The sequence below is a fragment of the Phocoena sinus genome, chromosome 15, assembly GCF_008692025.1.
Source record: "Phocoena sinus isolate mPhoSin1 chromosome 15, mPhoSin1.pri, whole genome shotgun sequence".
NCBI classification, from domain to species: Eukaryota; Metazoa; Chordata; class Mammalia; order Artiodactyla; family Phocoenidae; genus Phocoena; species Phocoena sinus.
The window spans coordinates 73,578,941-73,595,634 of NC_045777.1; the positions used below are offsets into that span (position 1 = coordinate 73,578,941).

The 16,694-nt window shown below is 50.5% G+C and overlaps 1 protein-coding gene across 2 annotated transcripts; it reads left to right on the plus strand.

Annotated features, from left to right (window-relative positions):
• Positions 1-1,227: 1,227 nt before the first annotated feature.
• KCTD7 (potassium channel tetramerization domain containing 7) lies at positions 1,228-12,004 on the plus strand. Of its 2 annotated transcripts, XM_032605441.1 has the most exons (5): positions 1,228-1,573; positions 4,236-4,405; positions 7,548-7,726; positions 8,166-8,538; positions 10,252-12,003. In XM_032605441.1, coding segments are annotated over exons 1-5 (867 nt in total). In that variant the 5' UTR covers positions 1,228-1,429; the 3' UTR covers positions 10,253-12,003. The 2 variants fall into 2 exon arrangements, with proteins under 2 accessions (XP_032461332.1, XP_032461331.1); XM_032605440.1 differs by having other exon boundaries at positions 8,166-12,004.
• The last annotated feature ends 4,690 nt before the right edge of the window (positions 12,005-16,694 follow it).

The following is a 16,694-nucleotide window of genomic DNA, read 5'->3' on the forward strand; positions in this document are numbered from 1 at the left end:
GCCGCAACTAAGGGGCCCACGTGCTGTAACTAAGACCTGGCGCAACCAAATAAATAAATATTAAAAAAAAAATTACCTGGGAGTTTGTTAGGAATGCAAATTCAAGGGCTTCATCCCAGATGGACTAAATCAGATTCTCTGGAGGTAGGGCTGGGAATCTGTATTTTAACAAGTTCTCCCTCCAGTGCTTTTGATGCAAGTATATTTGGAGAAAACACTGACCTAGGAAACTCCTAACAGCTGGGAGTGTGATTGGTCCAAAGAGGAAGTGCTGTGGCTCTTGCTCACGGCTGACCTCCCTGAAGCCATTCTAATCTTCTAGGACTCAGTTTCCTTTTCTGTCACAACAATGTGAGATTCAAATGAGGAACTGGGTGTAAAAATGGTTTGAAGAGCTAAAACCTTGGCCCCCTAGGAGAGTCTCTGAGCTGACCCTGTCATGCCAGGGGACACAGCATCCAAGGCTGCCGACAGATGTGTTGGACCAGGCTGGACTCTGCCTCAGCAGTCTGTGAGCTTCTTTGGATAGGGCCTGTTTCCATCTGTGTCTCCAGGTGCCCAGCGGAAGAACTGACACATAGAGGGTGGAGAGTCACTGTCATTCTTAATTGAACTCAACTGCCCCTATTTTGAGTTTCCTTTTTCGGACTGCTGCTTGAGTCAATCAGGAAAGACTGGAGACCCAGGTTTTACCCTTGTGGTTAGAGGAGAGCCAGCCCCTGTCGCAGTGCTGCCCTTCCTCTCCTACAACCTCAGTGACCTCAGCCGTCCTCCCTCACAATCCTCCAGGAAAGGATGCTCAGGCTCTCCATTGAGGTGACCTGGTCCTCCCAGATTTCCCTGGCCTTCGACGCCCAGGGATGCACAGGACCCGTTGCCCTGGAAACGTACGAACGATTAAGTCACTAGCCCTCTCTCGTCTCAGGTTTCTAGGTGTTGACCTGGACGCGGGAGCCACCCCCCGAGCCTATAAGAAGGCCTGGCTTAGAGGTGGGGGCCTCGCGCGCACCCAGCGCGCCGAGCCAGTGTTAGCTGGCTGGAGAGGGCGCGCCTGCTGGCCAGAGGGCCAATCAGAGCAGGGCAGGCCAGCCGGTCCGGCTCCGGTGGCCACTTAGACGCTGGCTGAAAGCGCTGCCTGCTCTGCGATTGGGCGAGCTTCCTGCCAATCAGGGGAGGAAGCCAGCGGGGGTTCGGCCAATAACGGGAGGCGACCGGGTCAGACCGGTCGCCCTGCGGTCGTCAGGGTGGTCGGCGAGCCCGTCGGCGCTGAAGGAGCGACGGCCCTCCGGCCCGCGCGCGCTGCGCTCTCCGCCCCTCCGGCCCCGCCCGTCGGCCGCGCCGCGTCATGCCAGGCGCTGCTGGGTGCTAGTACCCGGGCCGCCGCCCTCCCGCCCGCCTGAAGCCGCGCCCACTGCCCAGAGCCAGAGGGATGGTGGTAGTCACGGGGCGAGAGCCAGACAGCCGTCGCCCGGACGGTGCCATGTCCAGCTCCGACGCCGAAGACGACTTTCTGGAGCCGGCCACCCCGACAGCCACGCAGGCGGGGCACGCACTGCCTCTCCTGCCGCAGGAGGTACCTGGACCGAGGGCGTGCGGGGGTGCGGGAAGGGGCGCGGGGGTAGGAGCCGGTGCCAGGCAGAGCTGACCTTGGGATGTGAGCAGCGCTGCAGCGCTGAGGCAGGGGTGGGGGTCGGGCCGAGGGCGGCGCCAGAGGAGCCGCGCTCCCCTGCCCACCCCGCTCCCACCCACCACCCGACCCCCCCTCTCCCCGAAATGCACCAGGTGTGTCTTCCCTGCCCCAGGCGGCACCTGGCCCTCCCATCCCCCTCCTTCCAGGATTCACTGTCTGCAGGGTTGGTACTCCCATCCCTATGTCCCACCTTACCTACTGGAGGAGGGAGGGTAGGCCGTGGGAAGGGGCCCTTGGAGCCCCAAGAGATGATAGTGTCTCCTAGAGAATCCAAGAGGAGGCCTCAGTGGTTGCCCAAACCCAGTCTCCAGCTGCCCAGAGAGTGGGGTTACGGGCTGTGTGCAGATAAGAAGCAGGCCAGTTAATAGATGTGGCCTCACTCACCTGACACCTCCATGGCTTTCCCTCCTAGCTGCTGTGCTGTGATGCACAGTGGCTTCCACTGGTCTTAACGCATGTGACACTGTCACACGAACACCTGAAATGACCCTCAAGAGAAGGGAAAGGAGGGAAGGTGGGGCTCTGCTGGGCAGTGAAGACAGAGGCTAGGAGGTAGGGGCTAAGGTAGTGGCAGACATGACCTGTGGAGTCCTAGGTGAAGAGACTGAGACCCAGAGGGGCACGATGGGGCTGGGTGAGGCTCTCTGGAAACTGTAGTGTCCTCTTTGGTTACGAACCAGTACTCTAAACATCGTGGGGCAGTTGTGAAAATGGGCAAATCTCCAGAAGAGAGATTTGTAATTGGAAAAATTGGAAAAAAAAAAAAAAAAGAAGGGAACCGTTGGAGACCCAGGGTGCCATATTTTGTGCACTGTCACTGGTGAGACGGTGTGGCTTGAGGAAAAAAGCACAGGACCCAGAGACCATAGGCCAGCACTCCAGTGCCAGCTCTTTCACAAATTACATGGCTCCATGTGAGTAATGTAAAGTATTATCTCCAAATAATATTGGGGTCCTTGGTATGCACATAAAATAGTTTTAGAGGAGCTAGCTATAGAATAAGCAGAAGGCATTTCCTGTCGTCTGGGTGCAGAAGAGTAACAGTACCGGGCTTCCCTGGTGGCGCAGTGGTTGAGAGTCCGCCTGCCGATGCAGGGGACACGGGTTCGTGCCCCGGTCCGGGAAGATCCCACATGCCGCAGAGCGGCTGAGCCCATGAGTCATGGCCCCTGAGCCTGCGCGTCCGGAGCCTGCACATCCGGAGCCTGTGCTCCGCAACGGGAGAGGCCACAAAAGTGAGAGGCCCACATACCGCAAAAAAAAAAAAGAGTAACAGTACCTACATTCACAGAACTGTAAGTGCCCGTCCGTTTCATTCATCCATTCATTCAGTGCATATTTGGGGCTTTACTATGAGCCAGGCACTGCACAAGACACTGGGCAACTTTGATATAACGTATTTGTATCCTACTTTATTTCACAAAGGATTTGAAAGTTGGGAAAAAGGACTGTCTAGATAAATACACATAGACTTTCACAGAGCCAGAGAGATGTCGTAATATTGAAAAGTATGCACTGGGATAAAATTTTAGTTAATCTGGAGGAGGTTTGTGGGAAAATTAGGGAGAACTGGCCTCATTTCTTTCAAAACCACAAACAGTGAAAGAGATTTAAAAAAATACATAAAGGTCCTGAGCATTTTAGGGAGACCCTAGAGCTTCTCAGGGCAAATGTAGGTACCATCATTCCCTGCCCTTGCCTCCAGAACTGTAGCTGGACTGGGCACTAATCTCCCTGCACAGATTAAGGAGAGAAGTGGAGAGGTACACAGGATGAGGAGTGGATGCCTGGCATTATTCAACAAACATCTGTGGGCCCTGCTCTGGGTGGCCTCAGGATAGGTGAACAAGACACTGTTCCTGCCCTCGGGAAACTTGGGCAATAATAACGACCGATAGCACAAAGCTCCCGTTGTGCAGAGCTCTGTTATACAGGAGAACGTGGCTACAGTGAAGGCACAATGGCGGGAGTGTTCAGTGAACCCTGTCTTGGGGCAGGCAAAGGACAACAGAGCAGAAATGCTCACGGAGTAGGGGACCTTGAATAGAAGCTCTCAGAATGAGTGGATGCTGCTAACCGATATGGCTCCTTGGTGTGAATTAGCAAAAGGGTGTACGGCTGGGCTGGCAGACCCCACTCACGCAGGTGCCCCTGTGCAGTGAACAGCGCACACTGCCAGATGGGGCCATTGCATTTGCTGGATGGACAGAGGGAGGGTGGCAGGAGCGCTGGGGACGGAGAAGACAGCATGAGCAAGGGCACAAAGGTGGGGAGTTCAGGAAGTGGAAGGAGGACAGTAAAGGCTTTGAACTCGAGAGCAGAGATTGTAGGACTGCGGTGCAGAGACCTGATTTAAGAGCTGTGGGAGGATGGGGAGGACTTGGTAATTGATGAATGCAGGGAAAGGGAGGGGAGAGAAGCGGTCAGAAAGATGCCTGGGTTTGGGCCTCGGGTGGCGCTCATCAGACCCAGGAAGGCGGCAGACGGGGCAGCCCCGGCTTGCCTCCCCACCGTGGGACTAAAAGTGCCGGTGATTCCTCCCCAGTTCCCTGAGGTTGTCCCCCTTAACATCGGAGGGGCTCACTTCACCACACGCCTGTCCACCTTGCGGCGCTACGAGGACACCATGCTGGCGGCCATGTTCAGCGGGCGGCACTACATCCCCACGGATGCCGAGGGCCGCTACTTCATTGATCGGGACGGTGCGCACTTCGGGTACGTTCCTCCCTCTGCCATCAACTGCAGGGTCCTAGCAAGTGAGCAGCCCGGGCTTGGGCATGGGACTTTGATGTCTTCCATAACACCTAGAAGAGGAGGTAACCTGCTGGTGGAATTTAATAAATGTGCATATTGCTTTGGATCAGAATTCTTAGTTTCTTTCCCAGAGGAGGCAAGGACAGCCGGAGAAATCCCAGGTGACACACATTGGCTGGATGTGATGAAACCGATTCTCTGCTATGCAAATTAAGACTGGGAAGCTGTCATCCCTGTGGAATAGGTGTGACCGCAGCGAGAGGCAGGGGAGTTCCAACACAGCTTCTGGGAGAAGACCATCAGATCCAGATTCTGGGGCTCGGCATCGCTGTTAGGGAGAAACATGGGGTGTGGCAGTGGTTCCCCAAATTCTTTCAATAGTTTGAAACAAATAAATAGGACAAAAAAAGGTGAGGGAAGGGCCAACATAGGGTTGCCATCCTGTAATTTTGCCAAGTCTTAAAAAAAAAAACAAACACCTTCAGGGACTTCCCTGGCAGTTCAGTGGTTAACACTCCATGCTTCCACTGCAGAGGGCACAGGTTCAATTCCTGGTGGGGGAACTAAGATCCTGTGTACCACACCGTGCAGCCAAAAAAAAACCCCCCCAAAACGAAACAACAACAGCAAAAATACACAAAAAAACCCACTTTCAATTGTTACTGTCATTTTAACAGTAAAACATGGAACAACACAATCTCAAAAAAAGATAGCCCTTCCCAAGAGAGGACTTCTGACAACCTTACAGATAAACAATTTAAAGACTTTATGTTTTGGTTTCCTTGTTTGTGAAATGAGAAGTAATTATAGCTGCCTTGGAGGCCTGTCATGTGGATTAAATAAAGAGGCTTGGTGTGACCCCTGGCCAGGTCCTTTCAGAGTATGTGGCTGAAACTCTTTGCCCCATCCGTCTAACTTTGGAGATGACTGGAGAACTAACATGGTCTTTGACCTTGAACAAAAGGAGACCCTCCAACCACTACGTCTCTGTGCCGGCCTCCAAGTAGGATTGCCCACACTGGGAGAAGGGTCATTTTCATCCTCAGAAAGGAGCCTCGTCAAATAATTTGCTCTGAAGCATCTGGGTTTCCCCATTGGGCGGTCAGCTGCCTCCAGTGCTGAGAAAACAAAGTGTCACATCGCTCTGCAGAGCTATAAAAAGATTTTTGTTTGCAGGCTGTTTGGGAGAGGAAAGTGCTCGGCCCGGCTGGCAGCTCCCACAGCACTCTTCGCTGGGCCTTGCCCAGGGTTATGTTTTTCAGGACTCACCAAGATTTGCTTACGATCCTAGAGGACTGATTTTCGAAAGAGTGACGGGGAGGGGGAACCCGGTTTGGGCCTAGGCTGATGTGCCCGTACCCAGGTGGCCACAGCTGGAGAGTGGCAGGGCCAGGCGAGGGCATGGCGGCAAGCAGGATGTTGTGGTGTTTATCCTCAGGCTACTGGACTCCAGTGGCCTAAGATTCATCAGCAGCCTATGGAGCTGTGGAAAGATTCAGATAAAATAAAATAGGGGGTTAGGGCACTTCTCTGCGGGTGAGCTCACGTAGCCCCAGCAGCCACCATGGAGGCTGCCTGAGCCTCCACCTGGGGCACTTTCCCATTGTGATCAGTGCACAGCGGCTTGGACTGGAGTCTGGACCACTGTGGGTGTGGATTTGGAGTCGCCCGTGTCTGCATCTGGCCTCTGGCTAGCTGTGGCTCCTTTAGCAAGGGTGTTCCTTAAGCTCTCTGAGCCCCACTTTTTCCTCATTTATAAAATGGACGTAAGAAAGCACCCCATGTCGTTGGAAGGGTTAAATGGGATAACTCCTGAAGAGTGACTGACACAGGTTAGTGCTTGGCGAGTGCTGGCTGGTGTTGCTTCATGGTCATAGACTCACTATTGAGGTAGCAGCTTGGTCTTGGGGTTTACTGATACATCCTCACAGAAAAGCCCTTCCTACACCTACCAGTGAGGGGTCTGATTACTTTCAGCCCTAAAGAATCTGAAGAGAGAATTAAAAGAACTGAATTGTTATTTTAAGAAGGTACAGTATGTGATTTTTTGTTCACTCCTGAAGCCAGTTATTCAGGTGTCAGGGTTAGGCATTCCTCTTCTCCGTATAGCTACAGAATGATACTGATGGCAAGGATCTGTGGGGAGTGCAGAACTCTTCCACGTGGCTGGTGGGAATAAAATGCTACAACCACTTTGTGAAACAGGCACTTATGACCGAACAATTCTCCTCCTGATGTTTACCCAAGAGGAATCGGTGCCTGAGTCCACAAGAAGCTTACAGGGAATGTTTGTCACAGCTTTACTCTTATGAGACCCCAACTGGAAACAATTCAAATGTCCATCAACGGGAGAATGGGTAAATAGTTTATAGTGTATCCATACAACGGTATGCTACTTAGCGATAAAAGGAAGGAAACTTCTGCTACACATGATGACGTAGGGAATCAATCTCGAAGACACTAGGTTGAGGGCAAGAAGCCAGGCACCAAAGAGAACATACTGTGTGATTCCACTTACATGCATTTCAAGAAGAGGCAAAACTAATCTTTGTTGATAGAATTAGAAGTTAGAGTGGTTGTCTCTGTAGTGATTGGCTGGGAAGAGGCACAGGGAAACTTTAATTAGATGGACATGTTCTGTATCTTGATGTATGTGGTGGTTGTGTGGGTATATTCATACATGAAAAAGTAATTGACCTGTACGATTAAGATGTGTACCTTTAGTGGCTATTATCTGTACCTCAATTCAAAATACAATTAAGGGGCTAGATACCATATCTTCCCATTTTTCCTATATATACTTAATAATTATAATAATAATGATACAATAACAATTACTAACACTTAGTGAGGGCTTGCTCTGTGCCAGGTATTTTCTAAGCACTTTTTATGTATTAACTTATTTAATCCCCTCATAACCTTATGGGGTAGTTTTCTTATTTTCCCCCATTTTACAGAGGAGAAAGGGCACAGAGAGGTTAAGTTCACTTACCCAAGGTTACACAGCTGGCCATCTGGGTCCAGATCCTGTGCTCTAACCACTGGGTAGCACTGTCCAGTTCCATTAACTCCTTCTCACCAACCCTCTTTCCTTCCTGCTCAGAGATGTGCTGAATTTCCTGCGCTCTGGGGACCTGCCGCCTCGGGAGCGCGTGCGGGCCGTGTACAAAGAGGCCCAGTACTATGCCATCGGGCCTCTCCTGGAGCATCTGGAGAACATGCAGCCACTGAAGGGGGAGAAAGTGCGCCAAGCGTTTCTGGGACTCATGCCCTATTACAAAGGTGAGGGGTTCACTGTGCGAGGCAGTCGGGGTGTGAGGAGGGAGAGTAGCGAGGCATCTGTCATTGCTGAGGTCTCCACCAGAATAAGTGGGTCATGGCTCGCCAAGACACCTGTCCTACTCAAGATGGGAGAGGATCCTGCTTCCCTTCCTGCCGCCCTCCCAGTCCCTCAGGAAGATTCAGATGAAACAGGGACCACCTTGCCTGGAACGTCATCAAATCGCATTTCAGAAGGGTGGTACTCATCCCATCCCCTTTGTTTCCTTTTGCCCTGCAGAACCACGATTCCTGTTTAAGTTTGTGCCCTTCATGGGCCCAGAGTCCCTTCCCCAGGGATCTATCTCTTCCCTCTTGGGTCCACCATCACTGGGGCTCTCTCTGTGCCCCGCCCCCCTCCCCACCCCCATCCCACTGATGGGTGACGTGTTTACCCCCGCAGACCATTTGGAGCGGATTGTGGAGATTGCCCGGCTGCGCGCCGTCCAGCGGAAGGCCCGCTTTGCCAAGCTCAAGGTCTGTGTCTTCAAGGAGGAGATGCCCATCACCCCCTACGAGTGTCCGCTTCTCAGCTCCCTGCGCTTCGAACGGAGCGAGAGTGACGGACAGCTCTTTGAGCACCACTGCGAAGTGGATGTGTCTTTCGGGCCCTGGGAGGCCGTGGCTGACGTTTATGACCTGCTGCACTGCCTGGTCACGGACCTCTCGGCCCAGGGCCTCACCGTGGACCACCAGTGCATCGGGGTGTGTGACAAGCACCTCATCAACCACTACTACTGCAAGCGCCCCATCTATGAGTTCAAGATCACATGGTGGTGAGTAGCCCTGGCAGGGAGCAGAGTCCTGTCAGGGAGGGTGTCCGTTCCCCTTGGCAGCTCTGGGAGCAAGGTCCCTGGAAGGGCTGCTGGCTGCCCCAGAACCTGCTGAGGTGAGGACGGGTCCTGAGGCACAACTCCAGGCGGACGGAGGTGCAGCCCCAGTCTCCTTGGCTGTACCTTGGGGCCAGGTTCAGGGCTGGTGGCCCACGAGGACTTGGTGCCTGCGCTCACCTGGCCTTTCCTCGAGGCACGGCAGTCTCTGCCTGAGGCTTATGGGGTCCGGCTAGCGAGGGCTTGACCAGGAAGTTCAGAGAGGTTTTGTCACTTTCTTGACCTTGCAAGAGAGTTTCTGCCCTTTTTAGAGCCACGTTACCAAACTCACGTAGGCATAACTACTCCTCCATCCTGTTCAAGAGTCCCTTCCTTGTGCTCGGTGTATCAGTATGAATGTGGAACATGATGGGGGATTTACCCAAGGAGCCACCTAGAGCCCCTGGCTGAAGAAGGAACATTTTCTCTCCCTCTTCCCTCAACAGTAGCCCCACGCTTTGTCTTAGGATGTGGACTCTTTTCCTCCCAAAACATATTCTTCACCACCTTTTGGAGATGTAACCATAGTTGCCAAAGCCATGCACCAGGTTGGCCTTAGAAAAGCACAATGTTTACAGCCCTGCCTCAGGGCCTTGGCTTCTCCTACCTTCCACTAACCTTCCTTGCTTGAAGGGTTATCTTCTCATGGGGCTGGAATGCACATTTCAGGGACTCCTTTTGAAGATTCCCTAAGTCAAGCAGGCAAGATGCCTAGTTGTTATGTTATCTTTGAGATGTAACATCCTTTCTAGAGGCTCAGAATACATCCTTGACTGCTATTCCATGTTAGGATCCAATTTGTGGTGAACCTCCTTGGATGGGAACCCCTGTTGCTTTTTCCTGCCAACGTTCTCCTTCTCGGAGATTGCCTATCTTGGGGAAGGAAAGAGAGGGCCGGAGGAGAGGCGCAGCTATCCTGGGAGCTGTGGGAAGACAGCAGCAGACCTCTGTTATGTTTGCCTCTGCACAATTCAGAGAGAAAAAGATCCACCAGCTTCTGTTCCACTGCGTTTCCTTCTCGCGCTGTCTGGGGCAGCCAGTCAGGGTGTGGGCCTGCGCCCCCTAGAGGAAATGCTCTGCAGCACCAGTCGCTGGAACGGGGACGTTCCCTTGCTGCGTGCAGGGCTTCTCCCTGTAATCGTGATTGAACTTGACTGCTCCTGGGTGTTGTTGTAGGGAGATTTTTTTTCTGTCAGCCTCATCGGTCTCAGTCTTACAAGACCAGATTGGCGAGGAGGGTAGTGGGGGAGCTGAGGAAGAGAAGGCCAAGCCCTGGGACCTTGGCTGAACTCCCTCACGGGGCAGTGACCCCTTGGCCCCTGTATGGGAAGATTCCAGGGCATGGTCCCCCGCTCTTACACTGTATTCTTATGTGCGTGGAGCAGGTGTCCAGGCTGACATCTAAGGGGACGGTCCAGTCAGTCGTTCAGGTTCTGAGATAACATGTTCTCTCCTTGTTCTCATCCACAAGCGGCTTGTCGCTTTTCCGGAGCTGATGTCCCTGCTTGGATCTTACCCTGACAGCATGGCTCTTGCCTTGTCCTCAGAGAAGGGTCTTTCATTTAAGTTGCCCAGATCGGCAAATAGATTGAACGCTAATACAGGTTCGTTTTTTGACAGACACTGAGGCAGGCTCTTCAGGAGGGAGCCAGTGTGAGGAGAGAGCAGATAGGTAAGCCCAGTGCCCGCAGTGATCCGACCTTGGCCCCTTCTCTTGCCTTCCCTGGCCCAGAGCATCACAGCACTCGGTTATTGAGAGTCCATACACATAAGACAGGGAGGGACTGGTTCACGCAAGCTCAAGTCAGCTCAAAATCAGGCCCTGAAGACTTGCTTGGGGCTTCAGGCACGCTGGATGGGAACGCTGTCCCTGCGCCTCTTGCTGGAGCCCCTCCATTCCTCTGCCCCCGTGTTGTCCTCGCGGAGGTGCTCTGTGCCGTCGTGGGGGGACAGGGCTGTGGCCAGTAGCCCAGGCAGAGCAGGGACACCGGCGGCCAGCTTAGAGCTCCTTCTACATGGAGTAAAAGAATTCGGTGGCCCTGTTTAGCCATCGTCTGTTGAGAAGCCAAGGCCAGGCTGCGAAGCGCTCTTGGATGTGGAGGTTTGTGGTGATCGCCTCCAAATAAAGGTCATCTCTGAGGAAGTGACTTCTCCTAGTTGGGTCCCTTTTCATCTGTCAGCGGCCAAGCCCAGAACATGAGAAGCGTTGGGTAGGGAAGGAGGGCTCCAAAGGACGGCTGCTTCTCCCAGATTGAAAGGAAGTCTGTCTTCATGGAATTCTTGTGTGTAACGTCCTTGGGTCAAACCAAGGGGCCTGCCTTTGGAGCTTCCCTTATGTTTGACTTCGGGTACCTTTTCTCCCAGGTGCTCCATTCACTGGTTGGGAAGGTGAAAATTATAGGAAATAGGACCACATGGTGCAATGCTAGCTGCAATTCAGTAAGAACGAAAAACTTAACTGCAGCTAAGTTTGAAAAGATTGAAACAAAACCACAGTGAAACCCAGCACACCATCCCAGGTGGGGGAATTCTTTGGATAACGCTCTAAATAGAAGACATAGAGGAATCGTCACCATCCTTATTCTACCTCTGGTGAATTCACCAGACTGTCCAGCGCTTATCACGTGGAAAGCAGTCGACTGTGCTCTGAACATTTCTGTTCTTTCTCTCTGGGGCTTGGGATGTTCTGGGAGCTGTCTGAGCCTTGTGCCTCAGGCTGCTCAGGTGGTACAATCTACCTGTTCTGGGTTGCTCCTTGGAGGACTAGGAAATTGACATCTGCAAGCCACAGAGTGGGGTGACCCTCACTGTGTGATCTTGGTCTAAGTTGGATCCTGAAATGGTTAAGACAAATAACAACAACAAAACAAAAACCACTCACACTAATCATTTTGATCCCAGTTAGAATTTCAGATATCATCCTTCTGCATACCTTCTGTCTGTATTTGATTGTGCTACAAGTGATTAAGCTTTCTCGGGTACCATTTTGCTGGGGCTCTTGCATGAAGGTGGCGCGCCTGCCTCGTGATCCTTAAAAGAGGGAGGCTTTATTCATCAGAAGCCAGAGTGTTGGGAACTGGGGTGGGAGAGGCACTTTTTGGAATTCTGGAAGAAACATACATGTATACATATGTTAATTGGAGAAAGGGCTGGCTGGCAGAGGGTCAGAGGAGGTGGGAACAGAGACGGGGAGGAGGGATAGGCAGTTGCCTCTGGGAGTGGGAGGTCACGGGGTGGTCGGTCGTCTTCCTTCTGTACAGTGTGGGCTTTGTGTACACAAGATAACGCTGCCTGTGTTCGTTCATTTCCTGTCTGTGAGCGCTTTGGTGCATGGAGCCTCAGTACCCTCACCTGGCATTAAAGTCAAGAATTAGAACCTGGGTGCCGTGCCTTTCTTGTTTAGAGACTTACTCTCCTCCCTCCTCCGCCCTCCACGCTGCCAGCAAATATGTGTTGATTTCTGCTTAAAATGTGGTATGTTTTGGGATGCCATACTAAATCAAACAGGCTCTTCCCTGAGACATGTGGCTGAGCTTCTGCCCTGACCTGAAGTTAAAGGGAGACGGGTCCCCTGGAGGTTCCTCTGCAGGTACCCTCACCTGCTCTCCGTCCCGGCAGGCATACTCACCTGTGCCCCCAGATTTCTGGGGTTTATAGGCAGTGCTGGCCATTCATTCATGACCCTCAACTTCCTCACTTGACCGTTCTGTCTTTTAGGAAGTGGGTTCACCTGATCCCTTACTGAAGACCGAGTGTTCCAGTAGCTGAAAGCCCTGTACATCGTTTCTCCTCTCCTGGCCCTATACCTCCAAGGCACACTCCAGTACCTCAGTAGGGGTCCCAGGGAGGCACCAGCATGGGCAACCTCTGCTCCGTGTTCTTACATCTCCATGATGCTGGGATTGGCTGAGGCCAGCAATCCTTATAGGTATGAGAGTTGGAATACATTGGGTTGGCCAAAAAGTTCGTTCGGGATTTTCCATAAGCTGGTACACAAACCCGAACGAACTTTTTGGCCAACCCAGTAATAAACAGATTCAAGGTCCAGAGGCACCATGTGAGTGTCTGTCCATGCAGCCGCCTGGAGCGGTCAAGGTGAAACTGGCAACTTGGTCCACACAATGAGGGCAGGTCAGGTTTTTCCAACACTTTGGCTTCAGAAGATGCTGCATTACATGTGCAAGATCCCAAGAGGCCAGCAGAGGAACGGCAGCTCTGGTCGTAGCTGACAGAGAAGCCGCTTCAAGCTGCAGGTAGGTGCCCATGTGCAGCAGAGGCCCGCCAGAGCTTCCCAGAGCAGACACAGAAAGGGACAGTCTTCTCTTACAGCGGCTGACTGGCGTGCCAGAAGAGGAAACTGAACTCCTGCTCACCCTTCTGCCAACCATGTGCCTTTACATCCCACCCGTTCAAAATGGAAAGTAACACAGAGACTCCTTGGGACCTTACGTCTGTCTCCGTGCCTGACGTGCCCTTGGAGTCATTTGTATTAGTCAGGAGGGAAAAAACCACACGGTAATCTGAATAATTTATATCTTTAATATAAATAGCTATTAATTATAAGAAGATTGGAGTAATGAGGGATTGGCTAATAAAGAGTAGAGATAACGATAAAGAATATAGGAATAGCAAATGTCAGAAGCAGCCGCTAGGGCAGAGATAGAGCGTCCAAGGACGAGTACCCCTGTCCCCCCAGAGCTGATACCCAGACCTTTTTTGGAGAAGGCGTGACCGTGGCTCACCGAACGGTAGAGAAGTCATGGGGGAACTTGCTGGAAACCCACCCTCTGGGATGCTGGAAAAATCCGTTCCTTGGGAGGTGTCTTGCCAGAGGCCCTCCATGGCAAAACCACCCCAGGGGAGTGCCGGGGAAAGCTGTGGGCCTCTCTGTGCTGCTGACTACCCTGCATGGCAGGAGCTGGGTGCTGGAGAAGCTGTGTGAGCTGTGAGCAAGCACACCCGAACCAGAAAGGAAACATCTCCCTCCTTGCAGTGTCTCACCAATGCCCTCTACTAACAAAGAATCGTATCATGTTAGTCGGCAAAGGCAAAAAATACTCCTAAGTCCCAACCCAATTTTTGCGGAGGCAACGAAGGATGAATATGGGACTAAAAGGCAGTCAGTACTGGCACATCATCTACATGTGCTCATGACTCCGCAGATACATACTCCTGTCCAGGCGTCCTGCCTCAGCCTCGAATTATACACCCAATAACCTGCCAAATATTGCTACTTCAATATCTGTTAGCCATCTCAAACTTAATACATCCAGATGGAATTCTTGATCTCCCCTCCCACCCCAAACATCCTCATTCCACCTCCTCCCTCTCAGGAAATGGCACCACCATGCACCCAGTCAACAAAAACCTGCATCGCCTTTCACTCCCCTCCTTCACCTTCCCCTTCTCCTTGCGATCCATCACCAAGTACTTGAATACATCTTCAGGATGTATCGAGTTTTCACAGATTCGCTTGTTTGACTCACCATCATCTTTCATCCTGAGTTACTACAAAGACCTCCTGGCTTAATTTGGCTCTCAATTACCCCGACTAACCTATTCTCCAGAATAGTCTTTTGAAACGGTTGTTTAGATCCTGCACTATGCTGACTTAAAACCCTTTGCTTTTTTCTTTTTTTAATTAATTTTTATTGGAGTAGAGTTGATTCACAATGTTGTGTTAGTTTCGGGTGTACAGCAAAGTGAATCAGTCATACATATACATATATCCCCTCTTTTAAAAATTCTTCTCCCATATAGGCCATTACAGAGTACTGAGTAGAGTTCCCTGTGCTATACATTAGGTCCTTATTATCTGTTTTATATATAGTAGTGTGTATATGTCAGTCCCAATCTCCCAATTTATCCCTTCCCCCATGGTAACCATAAGTTTGTTTTCCACATCTGTGACTCTATTTCTGTTTTGTAAATAAGTTCAAACCCTTGGCTTTTAAAATGAAATTGGAAAGGCTACCTGTCCAGCCCCAACACACCACCCTGCTCCTTGTTTCCCATCCTCCACCCTGGCCTTCCAGTTCCTGCCTCAGCTTTTTGTGATTGACATTTCCTCTGCCTGGGATGCCCTTCCCCCCGCCCTTCTCATTTATGGCTGGCTCCTTTTCATATTTTATGTTCCAGCTCAAATGTTACATACTCAGTGAGACCTTCTCTGACCATGCCATCTAAAGCATACTCCCTCCCATTACCATCTATCACGTCACCCTATTTCTTTATAGCCTTTATTACGAATAGTGGTTGTTTGTTATGTCTCTATTTTCTTTCAAATAAGCCCCTCGAGGGCATAGATTTTGCCTCTGTTGTTCACACCTATATCCCAATGCTTGGAACAGTCAGTGCCTGGAAAAGAGGTGCTCACAGTCAAGATCTGTTAAACAATCTGTCCAGTATATGGACAGGAGACCACCTGGAGCATCTTAGTATTACCATGGCCTGTGATTAAAGTCAGGGGGAAACTGCAACAAGCCAATCCAGGCAGGATTACTAATGGCCCAGACCTTTCGTGAGTGAAAGTTTGGGTCACCCCACCAGGTAAAGAGACTGAGTATGGAGATTAAGTTTGATATAAGGAGATGCATATGGGTGCCAAGTTGACAGGGGGTGGAGTTATGACAGCTAATTGTATGTGTCATCTTGGTTGGGCCACAGTGCCCAAATATTTGGTCAAACATTATTCTGGATGTTTCTGTAAGGGTGTTTTTGGATGAGATTTACATTCAAATCAGTGGACTTGGAGTAAAGCAGATTACTCTCCATAATGTGGGTGGACCTCATCCAATCAGTTGAAGGCTTGAATAGAACGAAAGCCTCCCTCAAGCAGAGGGAATTCTGACAGCCGTCTGTCTTCAGACTTCACTGAAACACCAGCTCTTCCTGGTTCATCAGCAGACTGCCTTTGAACTTGGACTGTAATTCTTTCCTGAGCCTCCAGCCTGCCAGCCTCCCCCATCAGATTTTGGACCCATCAAGCCTCCACAGTCACATGGCCCAATCCCTTAAAATAATTCTCTTCCTATATATACTGTATCTATCTATCTGTCTATCTATCCCAGGATATGTTATCTATCTATCTATCTATCTATCTATCTATATATATATATCGTTATTCTAGAAAGAGATTTAGATACATCCTAGGAAAATATATATAATGAAGTGCAAAGGTAGCATACCACATGTTTTACCACCTTACTATTTTCATTTAACATTATCTTTTGGAGATCTGTTCATTTCAGTTCATGTAGAGCTGCCTCTCCCCCCTTTAAAAATTTGATAGTATTCCATTAAAAATATGTTCCACAAAACTATTTAAAAATAGTTTCTGCTGCCTTTTGAGATACACATGCCTCTAACTATTTATCAACAGATTAATAAGCCTTTCCCACATTTAAGCAAATACAGCCCTCAGCTCTCTTGTTCTTGATATGATAAAGACTACTTAGAAACGTTAAAAAAGAAAAAAAAAGGAAAAGTAAGATGGAGGTCTTGGGTTTTTTAGCTGATTGATTCTATAATGCTTATAGATTTGAGTCATGGTTGACCACAATATGGTTCAGCAAGACAGAATGTACTCCTTCGCTTATGTGAATGATCTGTTTTCCTTGATTTTGGATCCTATGGAAAATGGCTTAAGTTACGTGGTTCCTGGATTGCTTCTCACTTGGGAACTTGGCAATTTGATGAGCCCTTCTGCTGTCACTAATCTGATTATCTCCCAGAGTCTATCCCTGAGGCTTTCCCCTGGGTTGCTTCATTCTTAGGCAGCCTTTATCTACTGCTGCAGAGATCGCCTTTGCCAGAAAACCAGAGAAGAGAGAGCGTCACTTTCCTGAAAGCTAGAGAAGTCCTAGAAAGGAATTATGGGCAATCCTCACGCATTTGTTGAGGCCAGGGGAATGGCAGAGCTCACATGCCTATTCTTGGAGCCAAGGGATAGGGTCATCAATGGCTGAACTCTGTGGACTAATAATGTAGGGAGGTGTGGTTCCCCCAAAAGAAGCTAGGTAGTCAAAAACCACACATCCTCTACTAGTTTTACAAAAGTGTGT